The 22,714-nt window shown below is 40.0% G+C and overlaps 1 protein-coding gene across 1 annotated transcript in view; it reads left to right on the forward strand.

The window, feature by feature from the left end:
- The first annotated feature begins 13,868 nt into the window (after window positions 1-13,868).
- The window catches only part of mboat2a (membrane bound O-acyltransferase domain containing 2a), a 41,340-nt gene continuing 32,494 nt past the window's right edge, over window positions 13,869-22,714 (forward strand). The window contains exon 1 of the mRNA XM_034222216.1: window positions 13,869-14,132. Within this exon, the coding sequence (XP_034078107.1) occupies window positions 14,049-14,132 (84 nt within the window). The 5' untranslated portion in view covers window positions 13,869-14,048. The remainder of the gene's footprint in view (window positions 14,133-22,714) is intronic.

Genomic DNA, 22,714 nt, shown 5'->3' on the forward strand with positions numbered 1-22,714 from the left:
AAGGTAGAGGAGGGGATTCAATGGACGCGTAACCGCCAATGAGGAACACCAGTTGGTAATTGGCAGCCAATCAGGATCCATGGAAGGCGTGGACTCATGCTGCCTTAAAGTGCTCCTCGTAAACTTTAACAAGTAAGTTCAATTGTATTGTGCTCAGCTTCTCACGTAATATTTTGTGTAAATATTGTCTTTATTTTTAATATGTTACAATTGTCTTGCAATAGTTTTTAAAAATAGCTTTTATAATAGTACTATTTGTTTATTGTATTTTCTATATTCTTCTTTCTGTGTCTTTGCCAAATATACCAAGCAAATGTCTTGTATGTGTGTAAACCTACTTGGTTTACGATTCTCATTTAAAAAATCTAAATAATATTTATAAATATTTGTTTTGGTTATTCTTTAATTATAAATGAAAATCACACTCATAACAGTGCATTTTTATAAATATAATTATACAAAGAAAATTGTAAAAAAAAAGTTATTAAGTTCCAAACACTGCTTTTTTATATTTGGCACATCATTAACTGAAAGGATAATGTGCATAATTTGTTAAGCGACCAACAGACAGCACTTTGATATAAATGTTACATGTTTTTACAATAAAGAGAAGATTGTGTTTCATTAAATAATTACAATACTTGTACTTAGTAAGCTTTCAGTCCTAACCTGGTCATGTTAATGCTTTACAGTAGGCCTACTGACCAACTGTGTGTAAACTGATGTTTAATAGTCTTACATTTTCCTGACTTCCCTTCTTTCTCATTTGTTTCTTGTGTCAATGTAAGTATAGACAACAATGCTAGTTCTGATTACCAATGTGGAAAACACTTCCAAACCTTTGGTGCAATAATGGTCATTAGGGGTTTTAGCAACTGAGATTATGATTAATGAAGCTTCTTAGCAGCAGTAGTAGGCTACTTATTCTTCTAGTAAAAAGTGTATGCACACTCTTGGAAAGAAACATGAGCCTGTACTTATAGTTACAGTAGGTTGCTACTTCCCAACTTCAGCAACCTTCCTGTTAATTAACTCAGATGTGACACATATTTAAAAAAAATGTCCTCATTTAGGACCTTGATTGATCCATTGCAGTACAGGCTTTTGTTGCAAAAGTATTTCCAACGGCACTTGAAAGCAGCATCTTGATGTCAGCGCCACCAGTAGTTTTTTTTAAGGTGGAGATAGGAGAAGCAGCATGATGTGAGAATGATGCAGTGTGTGTTTCTGTGTAAATGTAATGTATGTTTTCTTTCTGATGTGTTAAGTGTGAAAGGCACATTGATACACTCTGTGAAAAACAACTGTTCAAAGAGTGCAGTATCTCATATCCTGGATTAATTATTCACTCAATGGAAATAACATCTATCAATGCAGTGACCGTTCAACACAAGCTACCTCACCATGACACAGGAACCACAGTACTGTTTTAACATGTTGTCAGTGGTTTATGTATTTATTTGAACAAGTATACAAATACATTAATCTCAGAAAAGAAAATAGATGATTTATAGATAATAGTTCTGTGTTTACATTTATAAGGATAATTGATAGCAGTTATGTACTGTATGTGATCAAGAGTTCACATGATAGCAGTCACTGCATAATGTGAGAATATCTTAAATTGTGTTATGTTGGACACACCCAAGAATAAAACTGTAGCCTCTGCTCCCTGCATGCCTGCGTTTTTCCTGGGCCATAGATGAAAAATCTGCTGATGCTTCCCAGCTCAATCAACGCCGGTTGGACAACTACCGGTATAAATAGCATCCCAGTGGTCGAGGCAAAACCCTGGGCAGCCTTTAAATCACAAACTGGGCTGTGTTCACACATTCTTTTAGCTCTGCAGCGTCTCCTGGCAAGCTGCTAAATGAACAGCCTGAGACCCATGCTGACCCTGGCTAGCTACTCAGGCCTCTACTCCCTTATGAAATGAATACACACACTCCCAGCGAACATCTGCTATCCAGAGACAGAGCAGCTCAGTCAGTGAGGTCAGCAAGATCAAACAACACCAGCCTTCCTCTTCACCGCTGAATTATCTGTACACTTTTTTAAGTAACATCTGCCTTTCTAAATTCATGTTTTATCCTTTAAATCAAGACCAAACCATGCAAAAAAAATCTGTACTGCATTTCCCTCTTTCTGTTGCTGGAGAACAGCACAGGAAACCAAGGTGAATAGGGTCTTCCAGCATGTACAGGTTGGAAACATCACATGAAAAGGACATTGTTTAATATTTTATGGGACCTGGAAAATACTCAAACAGGCATATCAGTGAGGCATCATACAAATGCAGCTCAAGGAAACACTGATCAAATACACTGTGCCATGTAACATTTGCATAAATAATCCATACCATACTTTTATTGCATCATATAATCCTCAGTGCCCCAAAAAGATACAAAGGCAGCTGCCTTGTTAAAACAGAACACCAACACCACCCATTATTTATAAAGACCTACTTTGCATGCAAACAACTCAAAGAGTAGTGTAACAAGTCAGAGCGGTATAGCTGTTGGATGCACAGTGACTGAAAAGTGATTTAGTGAGACACCAAACTGAAGCATTCACTGCTTTGGTGCACAGTAGACTATTCCCACGAAAACTGAACTGATAGTAATGTAAAAGTGAAACACAATGCAACCAGGCAGCTCCGGACAGAACAATAGCAGAAGCAGATGTCATACTCAGAGTGGAAAAAGATGCTTGTAATTTGTATTGTTAACTTCCCCAGAACCCTGGGTGTGTCAGTACACAAGCATCTGATAAACTGTTTTGGTATTTGAATTTGAGCAGGAACAGATAGTCATTGATAGTCATTGTCATAGCAATAGAGGGGACTGGGGTTTGAGTGAGAGTCACTTTTTCCTAATTGCACTGCCATGACATCATTATTTTGTAACGGGTGGGATATCCTTGCAATCCAGCTTCATATGTTCCAAAAAGGGGGAATTAATGACTTTATTGTTTAGAATAAATAGAAACTAATGCTTACCATCCTCAAACTGTAGATAAAATGGCATACCCTGGGCCAAGCTCAATACTCAATCATTCTCACATGGGGAACTTATCTTAGCTTCTCATAGATCAAAGACCACATCCGTAACCAAATACTGCATACAGATGAGGGTTTGTTACACAAATCAGTTGGCAGCACATAGGCTTGAACTGATCAAGCGGTGCCTGGTGAACCTGAGCGGACGCTGCACGCTGTGGGACTCCTAATGGGAGAGGGATGAGGAGAAGGGCAAAGGAACAAGAGGGGTGGGAGAGGAGCGCTGGGACAAGAGCAGTGAACTGTAACAGGCTTGTTTCTTTACAAACAGTAATAGAGGACGCTGAATAAGGAATAGAAGCAGAACTACTAAGACCTTTATTTAAAAGGATTCTCGATACATGCAATGCCTTAATAACAATAATCCAAAAATATTTAGCAGCATTTGAAACAAAACTCAACTTTTGTTGATGTATAAATGTGCTGTGTCTACACAATTGGATGGGAAACTAGATCTGATCTGTTGTTTGTGATTATAGCTGTAGATGTTATACATTTCATCATCACTAAATGTCATTCTGTTGTATTCATTCCTTCATGATGATGCCAACCACATTTCTGAAAGCCAAAATCGGAAGAACAATTCAGACTTCTCCACACACTGCCAACATGAAATACCCAACTGCTGGCACCAATCACAGGCAAACTGAAGTAAGTTACTCTTTTTTGGATAAGAGTACTTTGTGGACTCAAATTGAGTTTATTTATTGACGTGTAGACATATCACATCACAGCTCTTAGGTTAAACAGTCTGCCCGGCATATTTCTGTACGACCAGCAGCTCTAGCTTACTGTGTTGCTCGTACAAAACAATGCCCTTGCTTTTTTGGTAAAAAACCTGTTCATAACCACTGTGGCATCTGCAAAATGAAAAAACAAACAGTAGATTGAGTCAATTACTCACAGACCCATAGCCAAAGACATTCTTTTCAAGCCAGTGAAAATGTCAAAAAGGGTCAAAGGTCAGTGGTGGATGCAATGACTTTCAATCAACAATGGAAATTCAATTAGCTACTGGAGATTAAAATATCTCCTTTGCTATGAGGCTGGCTATAATATATGACCTATACACTGCAATGTATGATTGATTGTGTTCATTTTTCTTTACTGAATAGCAAACAAATAAGGTCATTTGGTTATTAAATCCAGCATAAAGCCAACAAAAATATCGGCAAAGAATCACATTGTTTACCCTCCACCTCCAGCTCTTTTACATTTGAAAAAGCATTAGGTTTTCCTTTATATTAATAATATCCAAATCTGAGCACTACCTAGCCAGCTGAATAGCTTGCTTGTGTGAAATGCTTGAATGCACCCACAGATATACACACACACACACACACACACACACACACACACACACACACACACACACACACACACACACACACACACACACACACACACACACACACACACACACACACACACACACATACACACACACACACACACACACACACACACATACACACACACACACACACCATGTATACATCACTTCAGGGGACATTACATTGACTTACATGCATTTCCTGGAGATGTATCCTAACCTTAACCATAACCAACACATGCCTAACCCTTACCCTAATCCTAAACCTAACCAAGTCTTCACCCTAAAATTAATGATTCCTCATGGGGACCTCCAATTTGTCCCCATAAGGGAGGCGAGTCCCCACACGTGACTGTGTGTCTACATGCGGTCTTCTCTCTGCTTCCCCTTCACTGTAACTCAAGATGAACATAAAGTTTGTGTTGCATACTGCAGCAAAAATCTTGCCTTATTGCATAGTATGCTGTCCCCTCTGACAGTATGTGGAGGAGGACATCTCTAGTGATCTCCCTGGCTCCTAATAAAAAGTTGAGTGGCTTTGAATTCTTTCTCTGTTTATATTTCTAGTCTTCTCCCTTGGCATTGAAACCACAGGATATTATTTATTAAACCACAAAACATAAACATGATTAAGGTCTCGGAAATCTTAGCAGTTCATTCCCTGTGTCCCTATTCTGGGAATGTAAAGCTGGTCAAATCACTGCATTGAGCAGCTTTACTGCTTGTACACCACATTAATTACATCAAAATAGCAGCCCCACACAAAAACAGCAAGAGCTACATAAAACAAAACATGCAGACAAAATAAAACAAAAAAAGTGCCTGTGCAAAAAGAAGCACTGCACAGTATGCTGTAGAGTGAAGGATCAAGGTTTAAATGTACTCTGAAAATGCAGAACATCACTATTTCAGCATCATCTTTTTCAAATGTCCACAGCTCTATATTAATTTCTCATCATCGTTTTGGATAAACAGACACACTCAACACAGTGCAGGTTTACTGACTCTTCTGAATCAATGTTTGCAGGGATCAATTGAGGCCAAAAGAAGAGAAGACAACAATCGTGACAAAAAGTGACACTCTTGCTCTTTTCAAAGTCAAGATATGCAGAAAAATACATGTCTGTACCCAGTACCTCGACTCTAGATCTTTCTGACTCCCTTACACACATTTAAATTAAACCCAGGGGTAAACACTAAACCAGCGGGTAAAGGTACTGACTGAATCTGCATGTCTGCAGCACCGGGAATCCCAATCAGCCTCATTGACAGTCCAGAGCAACGGCTGTCATGGTGAAGGTGGAAGTTCCTTCTGATGCCACAACAGGCGAGTTGAAAGCCTCTCTGGCATTTGAAGTAGCTGCGTTAAAGATCAAGAGGGACGGGATCATGGTGGGAAATAGTAAAGGATGAAAGTGTAGCTCAAGGGCGTTTGGATTCTGCTCTGTTTAGAGAAATACCTTCACAAACATGGATCCCTGTTTTTTTTATAATTCAAAGTGTCCAGTAAGTTCAAAGAGAATGACAAGTTGACGATACATTTTATTGTGCCACAGGAAAGAATAACCAGCACAGTGTGTGGAGTGAATCTATCCTCTTGGGAATGCTAATGGAGGGGCAGTGAGATCAGTCCATGTAACTCAATGAGAGTGTCTGTCCCTGTTGAGTGAGCTGTTCAGACAGATTGTGTGCAGAGTGGAGTTATCACATCCATTTTTCTTCATCCATCTTCCTGAGTAGATAGCATTTTTGAGTGATATTGGGCTATATAAATAAACATTGATTGATTGATTGATTGATTGATTGATTGATTGATTGATTTTGCCATATGGAAAAGCCAATCATGGAAGATCAGTCCTGTAGTATTCAGCAGCAAGGGAATGATAGTACTTCATGAATACAAGGTTTTCTTCATTTTGTATCAGATCAATGCACAATGTATATCTACCATAACAACAACATAAGAATATTCACAACGGTTCACTGGGTTAGATTGAAAGATAAAGCTGTGTGACTGACATCAACATGGCCTCATTGGCCTATTGATTCTATAGTTTGAAGTCACCTTGAACAAAAGCGGATTATCTGCCATTAATCTTAATCCATTCACCCTGTTGGAATGAGGCAACAATGAACACCAGAGCTGTTGTGCTTTTTGCCCAATTGGTTAAAAAGAATTGATTAACGACATGGGAAATCTTTTTGTGAAATGCACGGACACATCCTCCATCTCTTTTGAGAGAGTTGGCAACAGACAGAATAAATCAGAAAACTAAAATAGAAGACAAGAACAAGGACCTAAGACACATAGGGTCGAACTGTAAGTGAGCGGGAAATAAATGAGTGCCCCACCCTTCAGCTAACTGTGGGCAGAAAATAAAACAATAAGCTGAGAAAGCTCATGTTCTCCTACTGAAATAGACTGTGGTTGCGGAGTTGACTCCACACTTTCCGAATGTATTGTTGACGTGGGAAAAGGATGGGCGTGCAAGAGTTTATGCAGTCTAATTAACATTTGACTTATTTTGGGTTTAACTACTCTAATTCTCATGTTGTAAAATAAGCTAAAGTGGCCAGACGTAATGTCAAGGGATTTCCTAAGCCTCATTTATTATTAATGAAGAGTAATATAAGTGTAATTCTTGGTTTAGGATATTACTCTTCACTCTTTTTAACTTCGAGAAGTGTTTGCACTGATATTCTGTATCCACAAAGCTGGGATTTGTGGTGTGTAAGAGCATATTGATTGGGTAACACGGTTTATTGATTGAAAAATATGGCCTTGTTCTTGAGCAACATCTCCCTTCGGTTTTACTGCTGGATTATCTTTGACGGATGATGATAATGTGGTCCCACAGAAACCCCAATGGGATCGCAGAAGCATTAAAACAGTCAACTAAGCTTTCTGTTTCTGCAGGCATTGCTAAGCCAATATGGAAAGAAGTAAAGGAGAAAACTGCAGGAGTCATAAGATGATTTTTAGAAACGGAGGTATTGTTGTGGTAAATAAACAACTTGATGGACTTTCTATTTCGAGAAGCCTCGTCCTATGGGATGGTCTGACCTCCAAACACAAAGACACTTCCTGTCTGATCTGTAAAGAGGAGCGCTGAATGTCCCAAGGGAAGCAAGACTGAGTGCAACACATGAACTATTGACTATATAAGGAGCTTATGGACTTGGTCACCACAACACAGATCAGCCATACAGCTCAGCTAATAAACAAATGTGAGTCACATCATGATGGGGAGTGTTTTTTGGAGAAGATAAAGGAAAGAGAAATGCAAAGTGAACACATAGTATACACACGTGAGTTGCCTGGCCTTCATTATGAATCAGTGGGGGCCTTCAGTAGCTCATTTACTTATTCACATGCGGCTACAGCCTTTTAAATAGGTTAGCAGAGGCTTTTGTCTCACCCTGCTCTTTCTCACCGTCTCTTTTCTCTCCTCTCGAGTATCAGTCTGTGAAAGAGGAAGCGGGGAAGGGGATGGGGTTGCCATGGCGATGCCAATTTAACGAACTGTGTCTCTTTCTGTGATTGTGGGTATAATTGGATATCGTTGAGGAAGAACAAAAAGGCAGTTGAGTGGAGTGACGTGAATGCAATAAAGCTCTGTCCCTGTCGTTTACTTAATGTCATAATCTGTGTCTCTGTGTGTAGGAATAAATGATGAATGATGATTATATAAGAGCTGTACATGAAGTGCATAGTGAGTGTTTCAGAGTAGTGATGTAGTCCACTGAGGAAGAGAGTAAGCATACATAAATTACCTTCAATAATAAAAGCACTTATGTCATTCAGTCTGAAAGGCTTTGAAATAAAAGATGAATTTCTTTATTGACAATTAATTAATGTTCAGAGATAACGTTATTCTACTAAGTGTTTGTGTGTTTTCTGCTCTCTTTGTTTATTTGGCAGTGTGTTCTTGCTCAGCCAGCTTTTCTTTAACATTGGATTGGATATTGCAGTCAATATGTACAGTCTCCAAAAACCCTGAGATACACCACTGATTGAATAATAATTGAATACGCCCATCCCTCTGAGGCAGGCAGAACAATATATACACACACAAAATGTGCTGAGTCATTCTTCACCGCATACAGTCACATTAACTTGGTTCATTCAAATGTATTGGTTCACCTAAGGTTTTGACACCAAGACTATAAGTGCAGTTTAAGCAGTGTTGGAGATTCACACCAACTGGTTCTATTACCACAGGGACTGAAAGCACAAACAGGAAACAAAAAGAGGTGCAAGAATGCTGCAAAGCACAGACTGTTGATGAGAAAACATAAGCCTCATTAACAAGGACATTATTAGGAAGCACATACACTTTACTTTGAAATAAAAAATATGAATTATCATGCATAGGCGGATGAGTTTCCTTAGTATTTTCCTGGTTTGTGAGATTTAGGGCACTTTTAGTAGGGCACCACATTGGTTCGAGTTGTTGTATTAGACATGTAAGTTATTAAGACATGATATACAATTTGCTTCATAAGTCTTCATCTACATTCATATCTCTCTATAAAGATATTTTCTTTGCTGATGATAAGCATTCACCAACAAAAGTGAAGGCACGCTGTTAATATTCCTGTCTTAGGTTGCAGTCAGATGAGTTATCATTGGTGTTTGAGTGCTGCCCTCTATTGGCTACTGTGTGCAAACTTTCTAAAAAAAAAAACCCAAACAAAACTAGATGACAGTAAAGACATTTTACATTTGAAGTATGATCATTACTTCAGAGGAATAATTCAGGTTTTATGGTTAAACATGTCATTGTTGTTTAAGTTTAAACCCACAAATGTTACGTTTGAAGAACTTGGAATATGGTACAACATCTTTCTTCACATGTCCTTAATAATGAATGCTTATGAAAATATTTCTCAAACAAGTTTTTGGAGAAACTTCAATTTATGTATATCCTAAATTGTATTTAAGTAGAATCTGAGAACAATTCTGCAAACCACTAGGTGGTGCAAATAGACAATGAAGAATAAAAGGCTACTGCAAGTTAAACTTCCCTATGGTATTGCATAACTATTCAACCAAAGGCTATCTGATTGATCACAATAGTTGTATTCCCATTGTCAAAATATAATTCTCAATTTGTCCTGTCTTTGCTACAACTTCATTTGTATATCTTGCCTATTTCCACATTATATTCTTACTGCAACGTAAAGACCTATATTCTTGTGTTTATATTTATTTTTCTGTTTTACAAGCACAGTAAAACTAAAAACATAATTAACATTTTTAATTGAATTGGGAATATGAACTGTAGGCCTACCATCGACAACAAATACACATTTAATATGTTACGCTCCTGGTGTTAATTATATTTATTTTATGTAAATAAAAATCCCAGTGCAGAAAGTGCAGATGCAGGCCTTTGAACAACCATCACTGGCCTCTTTGTAGTCATTTCCACCAATGCCCCCTTACATCACCTTTTTCCTTCATGTGTGGAATGCTATAAATGTGGAGGGGAGGGCAGTGACCGCATGCATTGTGTTCAGTTCAAATCCAATTTGCTTTGAAGACTGTACATCAAGACCCCCTCTCCTTGGCAAAATGGGATTGGCTGATGGATTTCCTCTTCTCCATACGATAGGAGGAAATATATGGTTATAACGGAGGGCTGGGCCGCCATCTCTCCACCCACATTTTCACCATTTTTTATTTGTGCCAAAGAGAGTCTCATATCAAGATAGTAATCGTCCCGCTCCATCACACTAGTATGCATTGTTTCCTTCGTGGGTGGCATTTCAATATTTGTAAAGATTTGACGAGAAGGCAGAGGAAGTAAGATGAAGGCTGAATGTATCGGTTTATGAAGGAAACATAAGCCTCATCCCAATACCCCTCCTCGACTACTCCTTTCTAGTGATGTGTCGGTCGCGAACCGAATAAGTGAACGACGGGAGCCGGCTCTCGCCCGCGAACGAGCCTGTTTTTTTTGCGGAGGGATCTAGATCGGCACGAAGGAACATTATGCAATGTGCAATGTGCATATTTCCCCGCTTATTACATGGCCACATTCTCAAAAAAGTAACGACATGACTCCCAATATTAATTGAAATGCTTTTATGGATTTAGAAAATGATTTTATTGATTTAAAAAATAGTTTTATGTATTGATTTAAATTGACATGCATCCGCTAAGAAAAATAGTCCGTTGTTACTGTTTGAACGTAGTAACGGCAGGAACTGCTTCGATAGTGTTTTTGAGGAGCTTTTTTTAATTACAGATTTGAAAACATCGTTGCTTGCTTTAAAAGTAGCACAATTCATTATGTCAAACCTTGGAAAGTATCTAGATATCCCTGCCCTAATGCAAAAGTAACTGGCAACTGAATATGTGTCGCCGTTTGATGTCTATGTCTGGACCGCTGCGTAAAAAGGAGAGTTTCTGCCCCATTACTTATCTTCTTACTTCTATAAGAATAAAACACGGAGGACGGAGATCTCTTTTTGTCCCCCTCTTCTCCCCGCTGCAGCCTAGCAGCTGATCTCAAAGCACGCTCCCCTCTCCTGCAGGGGGGCATAGTCACCTGCAGCTTACAGAATCAGCCCCCTGCAAAAACAGCGCTGGCAAGCAGGGCCGTATCCAGGATTTCCTAAATACCGAGGACCAAACATGCTAGGGGGGTTCGGGGGATACCCCCCGAGATTTAGGGGATTTTCATGATCTAGTTAGGTGCTTTTGAAGTCCTATGGGGGGTCACACATTGGATAATATATTGATTTCAAACCATGTCAGTAGGCTGACAATGTCAGCATCAATTATTTTTGAAAGTGTAATACATAAGAATCAGTTGATTGTTACTATTAATGATCTGGACATGCAGAAGAGCTAAAATGATCACAAAACATTGTCAACATTCATTTTCCATGTCTCTCTCCTTTCCATGACCTGCAGCCTCTCTTCCATCTCCTTTACTCTCTCTGTCCTCTACTCTCTCTCTTTGTTCAACCTCTCCCTCGTTGTTCACTTTTTGCTCCTCCTCACTTGTCGCTCCTGCCAGTGAATTAAAAGCAATTCAGCAATTTAGTTCATTTCACTCGTTTGTTTGCATTCTTTTTTTTAATTTAAATCTGTTTTGTTTGATTCTCAAAAGAGAACAAAGATGTAAGCAAATTGTGTTTTATACAATTGTATGTTATTATGACATCATAACTGCAATATATGTATGTTTTAAAATTATGCCTATTGTAAATTAAGACTATTGTTATAGATACATAGATAGATAAATAGATAGATAAATAAATAGATGGGCTTATTAAGCCTACATTATTTTGTGTGACTCCAGTTCCTCCCTGACTTCCATCTCTCTCTCTCTCTCTCCTCTCTCTCTCTCTCCTCTCTCTCTCCTCTCTCTCTCTCTCTCTCTCTCTCTCTCTCTCTCTCTCTCTCTCTCTCTGCCTGTCCTGTCTCTCTCTTACCAAAGCTGAGCTTCGACTGATGTAGTCTTTTCATTATATCTGAGTCAGTGTAAAAAGAAAATACAATGTTATATCTTCAATGTTAGTGTGCATGTTGTCGGACGTCCACTGACTAACGTAGAGCGTTCACACAGGATCTGCTGGTCATATGATGTCCTGATGAACAGAAACACAAGCAGCCCGCTGGACTCAGATCTCTAGATACCTCATCACTCCTCCGCTGCAAGTCCGGGCTGCGGTGGTTTGTTGATACATGTCGTCTTCTTCTGTTTGCTTTAATCGAGGCTACGTAGTTATGCAGCCCCCATGGTCAGTAAATGGAAGTACTTCAAAGAACCCCGTTTAGTGCAATTATTTCACAAGTTTTGTTACACAGCTCGGAAAATATTACCGAGGTCCGGACCTCGGTGACCTCAATGGTAGATACGGCCATGCTGGCAAGAGCAAATAGAGCGAAATGAGGCATGGCTAAAATGCAGGATCTTTTTGGTATTTTGAAAAAAACAACTATATTTATATACTTTATATAGGTCGATACAGTAGCCCCTTTTTTTAAATAGTTTTTATTCTTTCACACACACATACGGGTTTTGGGCCGAGGGCGACACCGTACTTCCGGTATCCGCCATTGCACACGAGGTGCAAGCAGAATATCATAGTCTATTGCCTTAATCAATATAGTCAACTCTAAAATACCACATATATGCATTGGCATGATAATATTATTGTGACAAGTGGGGTATTCACCTGGTGTTTCCAGAAGATAGACGTAGATGCGGCCAAAATCGACCGAAGGCCACTTTCGAGGGTCGTAATTCCATACATTGTAAGGGCAATCCGACAACCCACACAGCTCTAGTTTACGCTGGTAACGACCTAGAGCACACCCCTCAAGTCCAGAGATGTAATCCGAAGACATGCAGCGATTTCTTCGGTCGTTAATTCAGAAAAAAAAACTAGTGCGCTCTGCCTGGCTACGTTAGCTAGCTGTTTATATTAGCACCTCCAGGATTTTTGCACCTCCAGAAAAATGGCGTGTTTATATATATATATATATATATATATATGGCGCGCGTTGCATTGTGGGTAGCTCGTGACGTCACTGTGTGTGAAAGAATAGGTGTTGCTATCTGTTTTGTGTAGCGTGGTTATACAAGCAAGTCAATGCATTCATTGGGGGTGGTATCAGAGAGTTACACAGGTCTGTAAATGCAATGAAAACAATTGGCCACAGCAAATCGTTTATATTAAACATGTAATTTTTACTTTTGAATACTTCAGTACAAAGGATGTATTGAATAATTTAAGCGATATATGTGTACATATATAAATCATTAGTCAAAACAGGGCTACATTTGATTGAATTAAAAGGTATAATATGTGGTAAACTGAAGAGCCGTTTGGGAGCCGAAAGAGCCGGCTCTTCTTGGTGAGCCGAGCCAAATGATCCGGCTCACCAAGAAGAGCCGGAATTCCCATCACTTTCCCTCACTCGCGTCCCTTCCTTGCGTCTTAGCTCCGCCTCTGTAAGATGCGAGCGAGAGACACGAGGAGGTGACGCGAGGACAGAGGAGTCCTCAGGTATTAATTGGGATGTCCTCGTTCACTCAAACGTTCAAACGTTCAAACGTTCTTATTATACATCCATGGTCAAGTCCCGGAGGAAGGGAAGAGAGGAGTCTAGGAGGGATGAGGCTATAGACATTATATAAAGAGTGTAAAAAAATAGTGCAATTATTGATTTTTGACACAGCTACCACGCATGCTCACAACGAGAACGTCCGTAACGTTTTTTAAGACGCCTTTTAAAACGATTATTTGCATACCTTTTTGTTATTAGAGTAGGCCACTAACACATGAAATCCCTTAAGATAGGTTAACAACAAATATATGTGCTACAGCGATAGAATAAGGCCAAATGGGAGACATTATCACCGACGCCTAGCTAGGATTACGACGTCCTGTGCTCCTTTGACGTAAGCGTTGAGGAGAAAGTGGTCAAGCAGTAGATATCTATCTTGTTGCGGTTACGTACTCTTTGTTGGATGTTCGCGGTGGATGACAACCGTCCAGCCCGTCTCAACAACAGCAGCAGCAGCAGCGGCAGCAGCGGCGGCGAGGCAGCAGTGTATTATCATCGCAGCAGTCGAGGGGAATGAAGTGAACCGGAGGAAGGAGAGATAAAGGATTTACGGACACCGACCAAGCATGGCTACCCAAACGACAGTATCATGCACTGGATCCACTCTGTTGCAGCCAATCAGCGAAATTATCAATCTCCCCGTTGACCAGGTATGTTTTTGGATGGAGAAAATATCATTACATGAGCCGTCTGAATGGAGGATACATTTCAAACAGCAAATTCATCGTAGTTAGCTAGCATTACTGCACATAACGTTAGCAGAGGCTGATGATGCGCAGCGTTATTCTTCCCAACACGTTATCTTTGCCTCTTAACATTGCGGATTCACTGAACGCGAGTGCACAAAATCACTGTCGGTGTTTCACTATCACCATCAGCTAGCCCCCTGTCAGGCTACACCACAGCTAATGCCTTTTGTCTTTTCCCATCGATGCCCAGAGCCTAACCCAGTGGTTCTCAAACAGGGGTCCAAACCCCCCCGAGAGCCTTTGATCTGCCTGCCGTCAGATCACTACCATAATCTGGATTAGTTTGTTAAATTTCACCCATTTTGAAGTTAGCCCTATAATGGTCTGTATGTAGGCCGCAATGAACAATCTGCTATATTGAGTCGTTTTTTTTTTCATTTTTAGAAAACACAGATCTAATTTCATGTAAAATGGTTTACAAATATGATGGTTGAGAATCTGTAGTTGCTGATGCAATAAGAAGATGGACTTGGTATGATACTCATATGGTTAATCAGTGATCATTCAGTTTACATCCACCTGAAGGAGGAAACACTGTTTGGAGCAAGCCATGCAGCTCATATGTTATTATGAGGCAAAGCCTGTATTCAAGAAGTCCATGTAGTAATTACAGTTTGAGTAGTTTGTTTCAAACATGTGACTAGGGTTATACATTACTTTGCCAGTCATCATTGCTCATCTCTGAGAAAGGGCACCACACCTTCACTGTCATGCTTTTCACATTCTGAAAAATGGGTTGTGGGTAACCACTGTCATTGAGATAAGTCTAGAGTGATGAGAAACAATGTGCTAGTGGAAGATATCTTAAATGCAATCCATTGCAAATATGGGTGCACATTTTTGCACTGCATATTCATGACACTTTCACATTCACAGGTTCAACACCTACACCATTGTACAGGCGTATGCAAAGTACATATCATAGCCTGATTTCAAAGTTTACCAGAGCCTTTATTGATGTGTGGAAGCATCCAATCATGTCTGCATGGATCAATTTATATTAGACAGGCTTCTTTGGGAAGAAAAACAGATTTGAAGTGCTACAATGGTTTGTGTGAGAAGAGGTATCCCCTGTTTACTACAGTGGTTTCCAGGACAGTGGTTTCCTCCAATTACATAGGAAGCTTCAGCTTTTTTTATATGGTGGAGTCTTAAATATCCTTCTGAGTTATTGCCTTGATGCCTACTGTGCTAGCCACATAGTATTGTTTTATGTAAGAATCAGGTAATGTTCTCATGTACTGAAAGTACATTGTGATCTGGAATGATATGTTCCAGTTAGGGGTGAAAACCAGGGGATACACTTCTGTCCCCATATTACCAACATCAGTTTGTGTAACCTTTCTTGTACATTGCCACATTGATTATTTTTCTAACAAATGGACTTTCTCTTTTCATTATACGAAAATGAAAGCAAAAAGTCTGTGCATCAGCCGCAGAATCACTCGTTCTTATCGTTAATCTTTCCTTACATGCAAGCCTCATGACTCACTCTTCCTCTCCCACTGGGCCTCAGCAAAGCCTTGTTGTAAGCACCACGGATTATAAAGGTGTGTTTGGTGGGATGTGTGTTTTCTCAGCTGTGATTGCTCATTTGAAATCATATAGAAAAATTGGATGTGACGATATTATAAGAAATGTTCAGCATTTTGAATTGAATAATGCCAATTCAATTTGACCTCATGTGAACTGGAGACCAGCAGCATCTTAACGCCATGTCTTGTCTTGTTGACAAAACAATAAATCTGCTTGGCTGGCTTTCATCTCTTCATCGTACCTGCATATGCAGACTGGAATGTCTGTCCACCCTGAAGTGCTCCAGGCAGTGTTAGCAATGCTGCTCAGTAAGGACTCGCTGCTCAAAGAGATCTGTTCGGAATCATAAATACATTATTTGACCTTGAAAGGAGTTCAAATGCATTCATTGCTATGCCTCTCTATTAAGTGGAACAATAAGAAAACCATACATCCATTTTGAATCTCATAGTCCTCCACTGTGCATTTCTTTTAATAATAATGAAGTATTACATTGATTTAAATGATTATAACATGGCACTTTGTAAATGATTGTTAGACAACCTTATCAGAGGCACTCTCTAAACGGAAAGACAACCAAAGCTTTATTAGATGAACTTGTGTTTTAAGATGCTACATTTATAGCATTTCCCTTTCTAACTCAACATAATAGCATGTAGCAGCCTCATCATCTGGCTACCCCATAATTCTACATTGTTACAGTTTAATTATGAGCTACATTGCTAATTCCACTCCTTGGCTTGACCGTGGAGTCACACTTTCTCAATCTTCAACAATAGTTTTTGACCCTTTTTTTTCACCAGGCCTATGTCTCAATGACAGTTGTTCATGCCCTTTCCCTCAGTGCCATACCACTGCAGTCAGAGGAAGTCGACATATAGCCAGGAAATTACCTGAAATGCACTCACTGTGTCTCGCTTCTTTCCATTTAAGTATTCATAGTGGCTTTCTGAGTTTCTCTTTTGGCTCTGCTCAGTTTTTTATCTCTATTTGAATAATACTGGCTGCGTGAGAGATACTATTACACATGATACTGATAAACATTGGCCCCTTTGCTTTGTTGGACAGGTGTCACCCTTGTGTGACAGTGTTGTGTCTGCCAACTGGATGCCCTACAGTGCCAGGGCCGCTGTCAACACCATCAATACAAATCAATACGGCCGCTCAGATACAGTACGATCTGTGTGGCCCACAGACATTGACACTCCTTTTGATGAAGCTGCTACAGTGTGGCACCTCACTACTGTGTGTTGTGAGGACTCTGTGTGTCCCCTGGGAGAGAGAGGCCTGTGCACTGGCCTGTGTCAGAGCTATAATAGGGGCTGTGAAATTTGAACTGACATTCTGCTTCTCCCTCTCTCTTCTCCTCTCCCTTTCTTTCTCTATCTACCACACAATGCTTGTCCCCTCTCAGTAACATGCTGTTGCTGTTTTGATTAAGTCCTCATGCATTTGTGTACTCCTCTAAAACCTCTATGCTGCTCAGGCACTCTGGCTCAAGAGTTCTGGTATGGAAAATATGGCTTTAATAACACCTCCTGATCCCAGGCACCCCAGATTTAGTTGGTTTATATCTGCGAGTCAAGTGCTGCTCTTAGTTTGGAAGACATTGATTTTGTTTTGCTACTTTTGTTATCTCTCTGGAAGTACAACATGTACAAATGGTATCCCTTATGCAATCATATTATCCTATACAGTTTTGCTATTTGACATTTAAACATAGGTATAAGAAAAATATCAATAGGGAAATAGTAAAATAATATTTTAAGAAAAAGAGAAACAAATATACTAACAAATTGGAATCATAGCAAATTAAATAACTAAACATACTCATATATATTTCTGTTAGGGGTTAAAAGACACGTTTAGTTAATATTTTCAGATCACCACATATAGTTCTTTATGCTCTTTTTTCCAACAGCACATGCTTGGTATTGATCTATCTCAACCCCTTTAGGATTTAGCATAGCATTAATACACATTCAAACAATTAAGCAGAGTAGCCTGGCAGATTAGTTGGCATTTTAGGAGGCAGCTTGAGACTGAATCAGGCCCAAAGTATTGGGTGTAACATTTGCTGTCAATGATGCATGTTAATATCACACCAGTATGAGCCTGACATCATCTGTGCAGTGTCGCAAGCCAGGTTCCATTTCAGATCGTTGTCTATTTCCCAACTATAATGCTTTTTACAGGCCATGGCATCATGAGGCTCATTGTTGAGTTTCAACAACCAGTTGACTCATGCACCCTCATGGCTAGTCCTGAAACATTGTGTTATATTATTCATGACCCTCTGAAACACAAGACCTCATACCAGAAACCTGGGTAGTTGCAGTTCAAATTGGTCCCAAAAGACATTTAGCAATTAGTTTATTATTGATCTTTAAAGGTGGGGTAGGTCAGTTTCAGAAACCGGCTCGAGATACACTTATTGTTATATTCCATAGAATGCTCTTAACATCCGATAGCAATGAATATCTGAAGTGCTTTGACAAAAAATCCATAAAAAAATGTCATCTGTGGAAGCCGTGGAGCTGTAAAAAGTACAACCAATCCGTTTAGCCGCGCCGGCTAAACGGATTGGATTGCCGCCCTGTCTGTCAGCCTTCCATCTCGTGCACGCACAACTGTATCTCGTGCCCTCATTGGGCGTGCCCTCATTGGGCGTGCCCTCATTGGGCGTGCCCTCATTGGGCGTGCCGTCATTGGGCGTGCATTGCAACAGTACTTCAATGACTCGCCAGCAACAGGCGGCCACTTTCACCATGGCAGAGTTCGGTTCGACATCGTCTACTGGTGGCAAAAGAAATAATGTAACGGAGCAAATTAGGAACAAAAACAAAGTGGAAACTAGGAGAATTCAAACCAGAGTCAATATCGGAGTTGCTTTTCAACGATGGCGACTACTGATGGAACACACCTATGGGGGTTATTCCCTACCTTTATTCAAGAGCGTGGTATTTAAATTTGAGAGCATACTTTATGTATTTATTTCCCTCAAACCCTGTCCTCGCACTCAAATAGTGCCTGCTTGCACTTAGATGTGCTCTGCTTCTGCTCAAACTGTACGCTTGCACTCAGATATATTGCTGCTTACAGATTTGTTCTGCTCTCAGATTTATTATGTGCGCGCTCGAAACTTTTGTGCAACAATCCTGTCAAAATCCCTCAGCCAATAGGAGGCCAGGTGTCCTTGCGGGTGCGTTCGCTTTACTTATTACAGCGTCCCGTAAGGGCGGTTACTCTTTGGTTTGTTTTGGTGCGATGACAGGGTTTGAGTGAAGGAACTCAATAAAGTATGCTCTGAAATTTAAATACCACACTCTTGAATAAAGATAGGGAATAACCCCCGTACACACCGAGTTGAAATCTGACGCCGTGGTCGCTCTTTTTCTCTTGGACAGGTAATTATCTGTTTTGTATGGTTTACAATTCCCCTGAACTATATAGGCAACCTAAGTCATGTGCGCGTTCATGTGTGTTGGAGGAGGTGCTCTGTAAGGAAGGGGCGGATTCTTTTCGGCTGTGTACTTTCAAATGTTAGTGCACTCGAGCCGGTTTCTGAAACGTACCTACCCCACCTTTAAATGTTTTCTCTGAGAAAGGACATGTCTCACTCTGTAGGTTGTAGCATCAGCTGTTCTTCCCTTCCACAGCTGCAGCTGTTTCAATATGCAGCATCTGGGCTCCTGATGAATCCTTCCATTGGCCTTTTTCACACGTACACAATGGACCTTAACAACGGGCTGTTTGAATGTGGGAGCTCCTCATTGTCTTTGAGTGACTGATACACGCCCTTCTATATTGTCTATTGAGATGGTACACTGGATGTCTTGTTTACTGTACTGCGCGCTCTTGGTAAAGGTGGTTTGAATCTTTCTAATTGCATCGCAGTATGGAAAAGTGTACTTTCCCTAATGTGTGTGCTAGACAATCTACAACCAATAAGCTAACCATGATACTTTTTACCTTAAAACCTGTTTCTTTAACATATTTTTGGTAAATATTAACTTTTTGGATCAGTCAATGTTTTTACTTTCAACAATGACCTTGTGTCAGCTGATTATTGTCGACAGGAATAGTACACTACAGTGGTACTGTAGTGTAATGTGTTTATGTCCAGTGGCTGACACATTGCTTTACTTGTTTTCCATGATTACATTACAAAATAAAGATTATATTTATTACAGCGTTGCTATTTTATATCAAAACCGCATCACCTCTATTGAGGAATATGCAGTCAGACATTGTTGCTTCAATATACCAACAATGTCTTCAAGGTACTAGCCGGCGGTGCTACTGTGTGTCCTCCTGTGGTCACAAAAGGCTGTTTATGTGACATATTAGCTCTCAGTTCGTCACAGTCAACGGCCACATCTTTTATCACGATAACAAGCCCCTTTTGTTGCTGCTGTTACATTTCTGCCAGGCTATTGTACTGTAGGCCTCGGAGCCAACACAGTGCAGAGGGTTCGTCTCCCTGCTTTCCTTTTATCCACTGACAATTCCCCGCTATCAGCGACACACGTCTCACACTGTAACATACCAAATGGGTCGGTTAAAACAAGTTGAACTGAAGTAGAAAAAACATGTATGGCCAAAATCGCCCTTACTGTAAAGATCAGGATGCTTAAAGGTGCCCTATTATACTGTTTTTCATTACTTTATTATAGGTCTCAGATATATACAAAACATGTCTCTGAAGTGTTTGGCTCCAAATACCAAACATATCCCATAATCCCCTCTGTTTCAAAAGTCTGTTACTTTAGATGAAAATAAGGAGCCACTCCCCTCTGAGAGATATTTGGCTAAAAAGAACACAATGGTGCTCTAGGAGGAGATTCAGCGGATAAGGGGGGGGGTTACCTTGGTTGGTGATTGGCTAATGGTCACACAAGCCAAAACATCGTTATGACATCATAAAGAGGCCAAAATCTGATCAGCTCATTTTCAGACCAGTTTTTATAGAAATGGATCAGGACAAAAAGAGAGAATCTTTTTTCCTGAAACTTTCAGAATGTCTTTACACAGAGGGGACACATGTTTATGTACAAAAGACATGAACAAGTGGATTTTGAACAATAGGTGACCTTTAAATCTCTTGTTCTTTGTAAAGCAAGTGTATCCCATTTGTGCTAATGTTAACCATTCCTTTAATATGTGGATGTATTAACAATAGTGGTACGGATTTATGGTGCTTTGCCTGAAGAATCCCCACTTGTCTTCCCTTTAAGGTCCCCTGCTGCTAGCTGAGTCCCCAGAGCCCCTGGCTTGGGACCGCTGGTTTTACTTCTAAGCCCTCAGGTCTCATCAGAGTTCTTCTACCTCCCAATTGTCTTTAATTGTCCCTCTCTTGGGAGTCATATCCCTCCAATTGATTTCTTTCCCCTCAGCCCTCTCTAATGGAGTGCTCCTGGCTGCTGCCATTTTTATGGTACACAATCAACACAAGCGTGTGTGATTCCTCCTGGGGAATATGAAAAGACTTGGCTATGTTGTTAACATCACTGGGTGGTAGACAAGAGCAAAACAGAAATGGTTACTAACAGGCAGGCCTTCATAAAAGTGGCTTTGACTTTATGATCATGTGTTTAATGAGGCTTGACTGTGTGGCATTTAATCCACAGAAAGAGACAAATTGAGCGTGGAAGAAGAGTCAGTGTTACTGTCAGAAGGCCAATCAACATGTTTATCCAGCACAAATAGCTTACGTAATCATTTTGTGGGATAAAGATACATTTTACTAATGAAATGATGATGGTTCATTACACAATATTACAGTAGATGTTTGCTTGAGTGACCCCTTCTGATCTTTTTAAATATTTTATTTACAAAGTTGTATTTTATTGTCCATAATGTTTATATTTCATAAAGACTGCATTATATTGTGATACTGTAACAAGGGGATGGATTGCAATTGTTATAAAACTAATTATAGGAAAACCTTAATAGTATAAGAAATGTCCATAAGCATTCAAATCGGAGTAAAAAAAGTCTACTTTTCGATGCAATCAGAAAAGGGGGATCTGTATTTTATCATACTCACTGTAACATCCATCATAGTATAGTATAGTAAATATTCATCACAATTGGATAGCAAATATCCCAATAATTATCTAAATGTTGTCACACCCCTATTCATAGTCTGGAGCTTTAGCTGTTATTGTTATATCCAGGGCTGCACATAACTGGTGCGCATGCGCACCTCCGCCAAAAAAAGAGCACCGGGTCATTTGAAACAAAGCGCATTTGCGTACCAACATTGAGAGGGAGAGAGAAAAGAGAAAAGATAAAATAGAGGAAATAGAGAAAATAGAGGAAATAGATGAGAGAGAAAGATATTTGCGAGTTGCATATGAACCATGATATGAACTCAGGGCCGGCCCGTAGCACTGGCTAGATGTTCGCCTAGGGCGCCAGATCTGGGGAGGCGCTGCGCTGGCAGTTCTGGGAGGGAAAAAACATTTGACCGTTGGGGCTCATCCTAATTTTCGGCCTTGATGTAACAACTATTCCATAATTAAGTAAATGTAACACCCTTTTCACCCCGGTTCACGTTTCATTTGCCCTGTACGATGGGCGCTGTAAAGTGGATGAAAATGGGGGATGTTGGCTTACTGGCGCCCGCAGCTCACAGACAAAATGCGAGTGAGCGAGGGAGAGAGGGAGGGTGGTACCAGCGCTGTTGTATTATAATCTGGTGCCGTGCTAGCTGCTCTAACGGAGATAAGAAGAAGGATGTTTCTACAATAATGTGGAGGGAGAGTCCTCCCGTCGATGAGAGGCTGATAAGTTTAACTACAGCTCAGTGAGGTAAAGGACTCTTAGTCTAATTCAAACGGTTTGGTCACAATTTATGTAAACACATATTTCCAAGGCACTCCTTTGTAATTATTGGGATAAAACAGGTTGTAAATCATTCCAATGTCTATACTATAGGACAG

This window comes from Gymnodraco acuticeps, unplaced genomic scaffold, assembly GCF_902827175.1.
Source record: "Gymnodraco acuticeps unplaced genomic scaffold, fGymAcu1.1, whole genome shotgun sequence".
Lineage (NCBI taxonomy): Eukaryota > Metazoa > Chordata > Actinopteri > Perciformes > Bathydraconidae > Gymnodraco > Gymnodraco acuticeps.